Consider the following 12,814-nt stretch of genomic DNA (forward strand, 5'->3'; position numbering starts at 1 on the left):
TTATTGTCAGGATTGCAGATCAGTGGAAGGGATTAATTTTCAATATTAATATCATTTTCAAGATTAAGGCCAGTAGTGGCATAAATGTTTTCTTGTCAACAAATTCCTCTTTAGGGAATTATTTAGTTGTGTGGTTTCTTTATTTTTTAAAAGAATGTGCCCTCCGTCAGTGCGTACCTAGCTAGATGGCCTTAGCCAATTTGAACTCACAACCAAAACTGTCCAGAAGTGGGAAAAAAGGCTTCCTGTCATATCACTGGAAATACTCAAATAGGCCTCATACTTTCACCAGGAAAATTATAAAAGAAATGAACTCTTGCATTAAATAGGAGAATGGACGAGGTTACCCCATTCCTAGGGAGGCGATAGACAAGTTCCACCACACATAATCCCAGAGTTTTCTGAGCAGTGCTGTTGAGGCATTTATTTTCTGTGACCTGCAGTTCTTTTGAATCATCTTAACCATAAAATGTTAGCTTTGTTATTCTTACAGGAAAAAGTCATTACCAATTACTGCTTTTTAATCAAATTTTTTTGTATCAAAACAAACCATAGTATTTTTTTTTAGTCCCAAAATTCTAATGCTCAGATCATGGTGTGTTATTAGCAAATATTCTAAAATGATGAAAAAATCTAATTTGATAGTTACAGAAAAATTGCTAACGAGGAAGTTGTTTTTGCAATAGTATTAGAGAAGCCGGAGCTAACACTAAACCTTGGTGAAACATTCCATTAATTGTTTTTTTGTGTGAGGGAAGAATTACTCCTTACCCCTAGCTAGTAAACAAATACTGCTGGGTATTTGAAGAGATTTGTAATCTGGAGTTTTGTCTTTAAACACATCCATATATTTTAGCTCATTTTACCCAGTGTGATGTGTGTTAAATGAAAAACCGAGTTGCAAGGGGCTTCAGAAATCACAGGACATCCATTCCTTTTGAGATGAGAAAGCGGATGGCCTTCCTCGCCTTGGTCTGCTGAACGTTCTTGACAAACGTGGTGTAGAGCAGAATGACACTAATAACAGAGCATCCCCTCTGTTACCTCCAGCAATAAAGGGTAATTTTAGGTGGATTTTACAGCCATTGCATCAGAGGATCAACAGTTTCCATAGAAGCCAAGTGGGGATTAACTGGGAAACTCAGCCTTCCGTAAGCTGTGGAGGGGCTGGTGCACCTCTCTGCTTTCCGCTGCACCTGTTAGCAGAACTCCAGGAGACATGGTCACCCGGATTCTTCTTGTACCTCTGCCCCGATTCAGTGTGTGACTTAGAGGTCTGTGGGCCCTCCTATGCTGTGGTGACCTCTGCTCTCTCCACTTACTTGCCTTCCAAAATAAGGCCACAGCTGTCTTTGGTGGAGACTAGCTCTCAGGACTATGATGAATGCCAGCCACAGGCGGTGCTGCCCCCTGGGGACGTGGTCTCTGATGCCACGACTCCATCCTGGGCCTCAGATCGCATTTCCTGCCAGGTCAGCGCACGCCTCTCCCAGTGTGTGTGGCTCTTCTGAATCGCAGCAGCTGTTAGAACTGTCCGTCAGGGCCTCTGCAGACCCAGGCCACTGAGTGACATTCACGAAGTGAAGAGGGCTGCCTGTGTTCTCAGATGCATTTTAATTCTCATAGTAGGTGCTGTGAGTAGGGGAATTGTAACCCTCTAGTGGTGCTGTTACTCTTTCAGAAGGAAATTGCTTGTGGTGGCCTCTGAGCTCCCATCTGATTGGATCCTGGCCTCAGGGAGCACCTTGCCCCCTGCTTGAGTGCTCTGGACAGAATGGCACGTTCTCTGAATCTTCCTGCTGTGGTCCCTTGGTTCTCGTTTGAATTAAGGCCCGAAATTCCTTGTCTGGCTCTTTGTAAGACAGTTGGTTGCATTACCTGAAACTGAACATCCGTGCCTATTTGTGTGTAAGTGCTCACAGTGTCCTTCCCCGTGCACACACACACCCCCAGTCTTACCCTGGGAATCTCACGTGATTTAAACATGTAACACACGATCGAGAGGGGAAGGAATAAAGCAGCCTCATCAGGGGCCAAACTGTAAAACAAAATTTGTTCAGTTTTCCTCTGTATGGTGAAGTGTACGTTTTGCTGCAGTTAACTCTGACAGAGCCTGGTCAAGGAAGGAGGAGACCGGAAGACATTCAGGATATCGTGTCTTCCTGTTCCCTCTCCCCTCCCCTCCCCGTTGCCTTGTGTTGTCTCTCTCTGATTCTCCTCTTCTGATCACTGCAGTCGGTTATGGGGTTGGAGTGCCGATGGGCTATCGAAGCACCCACCTCCCTTTTCTCAGCCTAACTCCATTCCCACCGCTCCCTCCCACAAGACTCTCAGGCGCTCTTACTCTCCCAGGTAACAAGCTACCTGTTAACCTTGTCCGAGGTGTCACAATATTATTGCTTTTCCAGGGTCGTCTCAGGTCTTGTGGAAAGCCTCTGGCTTAGATGAGCAGGAGTAGAGCCTTGGTGAGAAGTGTGAGCAGGCACATGGTCTCTGGACCCACATGAGTGCAGCTCCTGCCGCGGCCCAGGGACAGATGACTGTTTCATCAACTGGCCAAATCCGTCAGCACCCACTGTGGCCCAGGCAGAGCTGAGCCCCCCACCCCAAAAGGTGCTGGGACAGTGCCGTGCAGTCGAGGCAGGCGAGAGGGGCACAGTTTCCTTCGTATTCTTCTCAAGCAGACAAGGCATTCCCACCCAGAAGCAAATGAGACCTGCCCTGTCCCAAACCATACCTGTAGCGCTCGTCCTGCTGTTGATGACGTGGACTGCTTTCTTGCCTAAGGTACCCTCACGTGGCGATAGTCTGATCCAGAAGGGGAAGTCAGGAGGTTTTCACTGCTGCATCTCACTGAGGTGCCCTTGCCTCTAGGCAGTGGAGGGGTCAGTATCTAGAAGAAGGAGGTGGGGCTTCCTTCAGATTTAAGACAGATGGTAAATCAGTGGGACAAAGTAGGGCCCATGGATTCCTTTAGTTTACTGCTTGAGAGTCCTTTAGGTGCTTATTATAAAGGTCCAAAGATCTGAGGACCACTTCCGTTGAAGCCTATAACTGCATGAGCAGAGCATAGGGCAGTTCAGCCATCTTTGTGCTGTGCAAAATGAGTTTGTACCCTCTGATAGGATGGGGTAAAAACAAAACAGAAAAAGGTCTGCTACTTCTGAATGCTTCCCAGATAGCTTTTGCACAGAAGCTTTACATTTCTACTTTTGTGTCCTCAGCACAATGAAGCTGTACATATGAACAAGTCCGCTGTGTCGGGTTTTAACAACACCTTTCTTTGGAAACTCTTATGGGTCTAAGAGTAGCTTCCCAAGTGTTCAGAGAATCCTATAATGACTGTTACTAGATACGCAAGGTTAGGGAAAGGGCACAGCAACAACGTGACCACTGCTGTGGTCAATGTTAATGAAGCGTGTCGCTTTACTTCCTTTTTTAAAAAAAAGATGAGCCAGGCCTCGAAGTAGAAGTCCCATTTATGACTGTCTTCCAGTACACTGACCTGTGTGCCCTAATGGGCACTAAATTTCACCCCCAGCCACTCTCAAGACCCCATTTCCAGAATCATCCTTCACACATACACAGTAACACAGCTGATGCTAATAAATACCCATTAACTTTTGTTGGCCATCGGAGGGAGAGAGCATTGACAAGAGACTTTTACATTTAGAAAAACCTGTCCGTTACATAAAAATAAGAGGAAACCTTTGTCTCTTTGCTCTCTGTCAAAACTGTGTTGATGGCATAACACGAATGATTATCCTAATTCCATACCTAGAATCTTAGTGTCCTTCCCACTGCAGACATATTTTCCCTACAAAATGACAAAAGAGGAAAATCTGAGAAAGCAACCTTCCTGCCTCTGGTGTCTCTGTTCTTGGAGACCTGACCTCACCCATCTCCCCACCCTTGATATGGACCCTTTACAACAGGGCAGGTCCAGAGCTCTGTTCTGCCCCAGTGTTGGGTGGCATGGCCTGACCTTAGGCCAGTGAATATTGACCCATTGAGCAACTCTTCCTAATCTGAAGAATTCTAAGGAAACCCTCTGGGGTCTAATCGCAGTGTTTACAGAAGACCGGGAGCTGGCCTGTAACTAAAGGATTACGTCTCTGAGCTAGGGGGCAGGTGGCAGACTAGGGTCTACCTAAGCAAAGCCTCCTCTAAGAAAGCCACTGCGTCCCTCTTGCTGTGCTCTCTTATGTTCTGCTGGCCGGGACCCCGGTATCTGGGATTCCCCGATGACAGCTTTCATGGGAATTTCCTTTTTCCCTACAAAATGAGGGCTCGTAGGCATCGATTCGGAAAAAAACAAATGCCAAAACATGAACTAGCGAAGAAAGTAACGTTATCTGGTTCGTGTTGGAGAAAAGCAATGCCATCTCTCACCTGCCGCTCACAGTTTTAGCTTCATACCAAGGAGATACTTCAAACCTCAAGTCTAAAAGAAGTGTCACCCCGGATTGCAGCCGGTCATGCACATGTACTCCTCACTATTAATTGAAAGTAAGAAGGAGGAGCATTAACTGGCAGAATCCTTTATTTTCTTATTTTGAGACGAGGCTATAAAGTTCTGTGAACGGAAGTGAAATATTTTAAGGCCATTGAGGTTACGAATAATAAGATGAATGAAGTGAAAGCTAATGTTATCTGAAGCGACATATGGAAAATAATATTGTGACATCCCTTAAAAAGCTGAACGTTCCGCCAGACTTGCTCTTGTCCATCTGTCATTCTTTCAGTTGTTTTTTTTCCTTTTTTGCATGGGCTATGCTATTATTTTTGGTTGTTGTGATTAAAAGTATTTTAAGGCATCTTTTTTACATCTCGTATACATAATTTTTTGTTTGAGTCATACTCAGTCTTTATATATAAAAAATAGTGTACTGGCCAGATGTATAAATGCCTTTGCTCCCACGGAAGCTGGTATTGTGGTGTTCTAGAAAGGAGGGGCAGGGACCGACCCCCTGTGCTCCTCAGTCATGCTTTCTTCACATTAAAGTGATGTTGCCCCATAGACAGACAACCTTATGAACTTAGCAGGGGTTGACATCTTGAATTCCATTCAGGTTTTTCCTTTCACTTCCCGTCAGTATATACATGGGACTTTAGCTGTTAACATGTTCATTCACATTTCTTTGTGTTTGCTGCCAGAGCCCGTCTTTGAGTTGGCATGTATTTTTGTGAGCTCTCTAAGCACAGTTGGGGTATAGATTTTCTTTCATTCATCAGAAAACAAGAAAGTTCTATCTGGGCGAGTTTTGCAATTTTAGGCAAATAGCTCCCATCTCCAAAGGTGAGTTCAGATGTTGTGCCCCAGCAGGACGTGTCCAGCCACAGAAAACACCTGGATGGTTCCAACCGCGAGCCAGTAGAGGTCTGGCTCCTCCCAAGTGAGGACCATCGACCTCTTATCTTGCTCATCTGCCCAAACCATTAAAGAAGAAAGAAAAGAAAAGGTGGCGAGGGGGGCTTAGTAAATATTATTTGTTTGTAAGCTACAGGAAACAGCCTCTTGTGAGAACGTACAGGGTTGGTTGTGTCACACGTAGGAAAGGTTCCTGCCAGCGATGGTCTAGTTTCAGTTACTTCTTTTGAAGAACGAAAGACTGCATGTCTTTAGTCCTGAATGATGTTGTTGAATGCTCACTTAAACACACCCAAGGATTCTTTGTCCCTAGCAATCCTCAGTGTAGCTCCAAGACTTTGTGGAAGTTCACTTAGACCAACTCATCTGATCTTCTCTTCAAGTTTGTTTAAAACACGTGACACTCAAATGAACACAGTTGTTTTGCCTTTACCCTTGGTTGACTGTTGCTTCATGTTTTGCCTTCTTTATGCTGTGCTTTATCCTGTGCTTTTCTTGGATGCTCTCGGTGAGGGACGGCGGGCTATTCTCGGGACCCGCTTCCGGGCACTCTCCGGACCGTGAAAGGCTGCCTGTTGACACCCTATACATGACACCCAAAGGCTACTTGGGATTTTTGCTTAGTTTCTGATTTTGCTCTGCTCAGCCCACTAAAGGAACAATCGTTGGCATCACTTTTCTGTAAGGGATGAATGTTTCTTGCTTTTTCAAATACTTCTAGACATCCATCTAGGAACGTGACTCATCTGTATAAGATCTGTTTTTATTGTAAAACGCAAAATGTCAGCACCTTGGAAGAGTTTGATATTCACAGCAAGCTCCTGGGTTAGATGGCACAAGAGAGACTGTCGGGAACCTTTCGGTAGGGTGGATCTAACTTGGAATCGTTTTTGAACGTAGGGTTTTATTTCACAAGTTTCTAACCCCGGTGAGCATTACCCAGTCTTGTGAGGTCGTTAGCTTTGCCCCTCTGAAACTTGCTTGTGACACTCACTAGCTTTATTTTGAAATGCCCACCCCTCTTACCTGTTTGTACATTTGAGACCAGTAACAACCAGACTCCTTGTTTCCATCTTCAAGATACGAAAGTTATTTTTCCACTTTCATTACCTCGTGCATTGTCACCAGTTGTCACCCTTTGAGTTCTTGCATTCTTGTGGTTATTGCTGTGCCCCCCACCGGGTCTTACCGAGTGCTGATGTGATGTGTTTGGGGCCTGGTTTGACAAGGAACACGTGCAGTTGTCCAGTGGTGGCACTCTAACAGGTGTCTCCTTTTCATTCCAACTCGCCTAAAGACACGAAATTGTAATTATACCTCACTCCATAAACTGTTGGAAGTAATTTATACCCATGCCTCAAATTTATGCGTGTGCTTCAATTTAAGAAATACCATATCTTTTGATCCTTTAGCATGCTGGAATATGATACAGAGAACCTGAACTCTGAAGAAATTTATAGTTCTCTGCGTGGAGTTACAGAAGCCATTGAAAAGTTTAGTTTTCGAAGCCAAGAGGATCTGAACGAGCCAATTAAGCGAGATGGCAAAAAGGACTGTGACATTGTAAGTATCCCTGGGCTAACAGAGAACTGTATTTCGGTGAGGTGAGAACTCTGAGGACTGACCACGTGAACACTGAGCTTCATCATCATTTGTGTCTTGTAGCTAGAAGAGCATTATCCTAAGAGGCCCGAGGCAACTTTAGAAAATTTTGAGTGACCCCCAGCTCTCTTTGTGAAGATTGTAAACTGTCTTGTCCCCCGTTTGCCTTTGTTTATCCTGGACATATTTTTGTTCCTGTGACGTGATGAAAAGAGTAGGCCTGAATCAGATAGCAGCGTGGTTCTCTGGGAGCTGTAGTTCCTGCAGAGGCAGGCGGATCTGTGGGGAGTGGTGGTGCGGCGGGAGCGGGCAGGGCTCGGTACTGATGAGTCAGGCTGGGCCGGTCCCGGTGCTCAGAGGTGGTGCTGTCCTCGGAGCCGCGTGAAGCAGGGTTCGAGGGGAGTGTGTGGTCAGATAGGAGGACGGGCCTGGGAGAAAGCAGAGAGGTGGCAGGGGGCATGGCATGAGTTCTCTTTGCGGTGGCTGGCGTGCAGAGAGCGGGCCTGTCGTGTTGGTGGCCAGGTTTGGGGAGGAGGCTGCAAGGGTGGCTCAGGAAGGGTACTCCCTTTCCTGCTGGTGTCTGACTCCACTCGGGAGTCACTGGAGATTTTTAACCAAGGAAGTGGCGTGGTCACACTTAAAATTTTAGGAAACCTGCTGCCCCTCTGAGATGGAGAATGACTCTGGAGGAAGTGGGGTCGGTAAGGCATGAGCTGAAATAACAAGAGTCCGAAGTCTCTGGCTAGAACTGTTAGGTGCTTGTGCCGTTCAGTGAGATCATATCACAGAAGGAGAAAAAATGTGTGTTAACCCCTTTGGAACTTAATGAGTTCAGTTTTGGATGTGTGTGACTTGGGAGACATAGGGAGTATCCAAGCACACATACTCCTTAGGCCTTTGCAGATACCAGCCTGCAGTTCAGGCTGGCCGCTCGGCCCGGAGATGAAACATTGGGAGACGTTGACTGGTTGCCTGATGGTAACTAGAAAGTGAGTGAAATCAACCAAGTAAAGGGTAAGGACAAAATCCTGGGGAGCATCAACACTAAAGGGAAAGACGGAAGAAGAGGACTTGGGAGAAGGGCTACAGGTTATTATTGCATGGGAGACCAGGAGAGTGGGGTATCAGAGAATTTAAGGGAAACTTTGGGAAAGGCCTTGTAGCCAAAGAGGTGATGCTGCAAAGACAGCGACCGGCCAGACGCGAAGGGAAAGGACTCCGCTGGATTTTTTTTATTTTTTTATTTTTTTTACGATCTGCATCAAATATTGTATTTTAGCTGAAAGTATATAACACACACGTTTATTCACCATTGTTCTGATGTAGAGCCACGACTTCTTCTTGGAGAATGGACCCACGGTTTGGATTTCCATGTTCTTCTTCTCAAATAAACTTTACGCACAATCCTGGTCTACGGTTTCCAGATCTAGTTTCTTCCAGGAGCCCCATCTGTTTTGTGAGCACCGTTCAGAGCAGAGCTGAGCGTGGAAAGCAGAGTGCAGTGGGTTGAGGACCAGCTTGAGTAACAACCTGGACATTGAGGAGGGATCATTCAGGACCTTTTCCCCGGGGAGACCTGCCCCGTCTGAATGCACATGGGACCAGTTAGGAGAAAAGTGTGGACAGTGCCGTGGCAGGGCGTGGGTGATTGGTGGACACGGGTCCTTGAGGACATGGCAGAGGAGGCAGTCTGGGCACTGGTGGCCGTAGCTGGGAAGCAGGGTGGGCTGGGTTGATGTGGGGCCAGGAAGTGGAGGGCATCCCCACTGACCGCTCCCACTTTCTATGGGCAGCAGAAAGAGGCCGACCTGACTCCGGGAGTTCAGCTGTGGTGAGGAGAGTGGAAAAGGGCTTCCAGAACACCTGTGGGGAGCGAGGGGCTCAAATTAGGGAATCCGAAGCCCTGCTAGGAACAATAGAGGCCCTAAGAGAAGGTGGATGCTTTCGTGTGTATTTTTCTATTTCTTTATATATATTTATGCAGCTGTATGCTTGGAGTAGGCTGTAGCATGTTTTTGTTTGTTTTTGATGCAAGTGACATCACGGTGTGCATTCTGTTGAGTGTAGCATGTGAGCACTTTCCCCCCGTCTGCATTCTCCTGTGGGAATTTTTATGGTCAGGTGAGAATTTGTCACATGGATACCACAATCATGTACTCAGTGCCCTATTTTGGAACATTTGAGTGATTTCCGCTTTTTCAAAGCATAAAAATTCTCTGGCGAAGTTGAAAGGGGTGAAGCTTGCCGAGTGAAGGTAGCAGGCGAGGCATGGAAGCAGGATTGTCATTGGTGGGATCGGCAGGATGGGGTGCGGGAACCCCCAGGCCAGACAACAGGGTGGGTGACAGGATAGGAGAACATGAGAGGACGAAGTGGAAATTGTTGAACAGGTTCGAAATTCACGATCTTAGCTGCTCATTACCAGAGTGTGAGCGAAGAAGCTGGGCTGGGTGTGAAAATGCATTACGTGGGAAAGACTCGGGAGCCAGTGTACCTCTTTGGTTTGATAAGTGACCCGGTGTAATAAGACAGACCTCCGTAAGGATGAATGTCAGAGCCACTAGGAAGACAGTTCCCCAAAGCAGAGATGAAAACGTTCAACGTGCAGGAGAAAGTCCATCCTTACGGGTGATTACAGAAATGCAGCAAACATACATTTGAGGCTCCACTTTATTTCTAAATTGTTCCGCTTTGTTTCGGGTAGAAATTAGAATATTTAATGCTTCAGGATATGAGGGAACTAGTGTAATATTGGTGGCATGGGAACTTGATACAGTTGCTTTGGAGCTAAGTAAAATTATATTCGGCATAGGTGATTTTAAGTTTCATATCCTTTATCAAGTAATGTAACTTTTGGCAATCTGTGCTAAATAACAAATGCAGCAAAAGGTAAGAAAGGTATTATGTTACAGTGTAGTTTATTTCAGAGTTGTCTATAATAGCAAAAAATAGAAGCATTAAAAAAAGTAGAAGGGGAATGGTTGAGTAAATCTTACTAGAACACAAGTAGAAATAGTGGTGTGATTAAACAATGTTATTTTTTTTTAATTTTTTTTTTTTAACGTTTATTTTATTTTTGAGACAGAGAGAGACAGAGCATGAACGGGGGAGGGTCAGAGAGAGAGAGGGAGACACAGAATCCGAAATAAGCTCCAGGCTCTGAGCGGTCAGCACAGAGCCCGACGCGGGGCTCGAACTCACGGACCGCGAGATCATGACCTGAGCCTAAGTCGGCCGCTTAACCGACTGAGCCACCCAGGCACCCCATTAAACAATATGTTATTAAACACTTTATTTACATGGGACATTATTACACTATGAGAAAAGCAAAATATATGACAGAATGTGTGCTGTGATTCCCACTCTGCAAAGTCTGCATTAAGATAAGGACTGGTTCAAATATACAAGTTTAGAAAGTAAGAATTTTTTTTAGGGGCACCTGGGTGGCTCAGTCAGTTAAGCATCCGACTTTGGCTCAGGTCATGATCTCACAGTCTGTGAGTTCGAGCCCCGCATCGGGCTCTGTGCTGACAGCTCAGAGCCTGGAGTCTGCTTTGGATTCTGTGTCTCCCTCTCTCTCTGCCCCTCCCCGACTTGTCCTCTCTCACTCTCTCTCTCTCTCTCTCTCTCTCTCTCTCCCTTTCTCAAAAACAAATAAACATTAAAAAAAAATTTTTTTTAAAGAAACATTTAAGTCAAAAGTCATCACCACCTACAAAACAGACTTCAGATGTAAATTAACAGACTTTACATGTAAATTAGCGAGTGGAGAGGGGAAAACATAAGTGTTCAGTTCCCGCTCAGGTAGTTTATGAATTGGATGGTTTACAGATTGAAACCTAGTAACTATCCTTTGGTCAGTGGCCAGATTTCAAGGGAGAAATCTGGCTGTCCCAATACTTCTGAAAATGTAAAGGAAGAGTTTGTTAAAAGTCCTAAAAAGGAACTGACCGTGTGCCGTGCCTCAGGTGTCCCGTGATGGTGGAGTTGCGTCGCCTGCCACGGAGGGCCGGGGAGGCAGTGATGTGGTGGAAGGAGGCAGAACGGCCCTGGACAACAAGACGTCCCTCCTCAACACCCAGCCCCCCCGCGCCTTCCCTGGGCCGCGGGCGCGAGACTACAATCCCTACCCCTACTCGGACACCATCAACGCCTATGACAAGACAGCCCTGAAGGAGGCCGTGTTCGATGATGACATGGAGCAGCTTCGAGATGGTTTGTTCCTCTTTGCTTGACCCCCATCCAACTCCCCCCCCCCCTGCCCCCCACCATCCAGAAGAGCTTTCTGTGGCTCTCTCTGGGGTGTAGAGGGCAAACACACATGCAGACAGTCCTTCGTTTAGCCACTTACTGAGCCCCCACCATGTGCTTAGGCATGGAAAGCACATCTGTGCACAGAAGCGTGCACAGTCCCTGCCCTCTGGAAGCCAGCAGCCTGGCTTTCGTAGAGCCAGTCACGAAACCAGGAACTACCCGTGACCCAAACTTAGGGCTGCACACTGTGCAGTGAAGGAAGGTCAGCTGTGCCCCTCAGGGAAGGCTTCCGCGAGGCACAAGGGCCTGAGTGGAGGTCAGAAGCGCGAGGGGAGTAGCAGTTAGCGGGTGGGAGGCAGAGGCACAAGCCATCCCAGCACAGGCTCCGCGTCTGTGTGTCCTCTCCCAGCCCTGAGCTATGGAAGGAGGACCCGGTAGCACCACTGAGAGCCCCCCGCTTTTCTCTCACACCAGTGTTTTAACCAGGCCTTCCTGGAGCTGCTTTGGTTGACTTCTGTCTCGTAGTTCAGAGAGAGGGGATCTGGCATATACTGAGCTCCTGCATTACCATGTGCTTTCCGCTCAGCTGCTTTCTGTACATACCTAATGAGATAGAAGGGATTATTCCCATTTCACAGGTTAAAAAACTAACATTCAGAAGGGTTAAGTTACTTGCCCCAAATATAACATACTTGGCACGAACAGAACCAGTCTGATGACGTGCTTTGTTTTCTGACACTTGTGTTAAGACCAGTGTCCATTACTGAGTAACCGGTGAGTAAGCGTGCATTGGAATGATGCTGTTTTTGTCTGGAACTTAATTAGTTCTTTTTTCACCTGATTGTCACGTTCACATAATAGTTATTTTTTTTTTTAATATACGTATATATCCGTTTTGTTTCCAAGCCTTTGTTTTGTTTTTCAGTTTTAAATGAAGAATTAAATCAGAACCCTAAATTAGAACCCTAAACAGGTAGCATTCACTGTGTGTCATGAAGTGTATAGCTTGCTGGGGACAAGGAGGCAAATCAGACAGAGTCCTTGGCCTGAGAGCAACTCATGGCCTGTCCGAGAAAAAAGACCTAACACAATGGCACTGGAAAGAGAGGGCGCCTCGCTAAAGCAGATGCTGGTTTCAGTGGGGACACAAAAGAAGGGGAACTGGGGGGCGCCTGCCTGGCTTAGTTGGCAGAGCACGTGACTCTTACTCTCAGGGCTGTGAGTTCAAGCCCCACAATAGCGATGGGATCCTAAGACAGAAATGAAGTCCTGCAGTCGTTTGAAGGCATGTGCCTAGGTGGTTACTTGCCGTGGGTAGCAACTCCGTAAATTCCCAGGGATTCCCAGTGTCTGTTCACTGGGCCCAAGGCTAATGGCTTGGTGGTTATTATGAATTGCACTTTTTAGGAGTAGTGGGCTGTTTCCTTTTATTGTTCAGACAGTTGACACATCATTTAACTTACCCATTTGTTGGTCTTGTTTAAGATAGAACAGAGATTGGGGTGTTGGTTGTTCCCTATTTACCAACTGCGTAAAAGGCTTCCTAAACTCACTAAATTTATGTAAGGCTTACCAACTGACTAAAAG

At 46.3% G+C, this 12,814-nt stretch overlaps 1 protein-coding gene across 11 annotated transcripts in view; it reads left to right on the plus strand.

The window, feature by feature from the left end:
- CLASP1 (cytoplasmic linker associated protein 1) overlaps positions 1-12,814 on the plus strand; it is a 272,484-nt gene that overhangs the window by 230,554 nt on the left and 29,116 nt on the right. For 10 of the 11 annotated variants that reach the window (XM_053214874.1, XM_053214875.1, XM_027056008.2 and 7 more), the window contains 2 exons: positions 6,784-6,934; positions 10,942-11,188. In XM_053214874.1, coding sequence (XP_053070849.1) covers positions 6,784-6,934; positions 10,942-11,188 — 398 coding nt within the window. Of the gene's footprint in view, positions 1-2,235; positions 2,353-6,783; positions 6,935-10,941; positions 11,189-12,814 lie in introns of all 11 variants that reach the window. The other variant, XM_053214873.1, reaches the window with a different exon arrangement.

The sequence above is a fragment of the Acinonyx jubatus genome, chromosome C1, assembly GCF_027475565.1.
Source record: "Acinonyx jubatus isolate Ajub_Pintada_27869175 chromosome C1, VMU_Ajub_asm_v1.0, whole genome shotgun sequence".
Classification (NCBI taxonomy): domain Eukaryota; kingdom Metazoa; phylum Chordata; class Mammalia; order Carnivora; family Felidae; genus Acinonyx; species Acinonyx jubatus.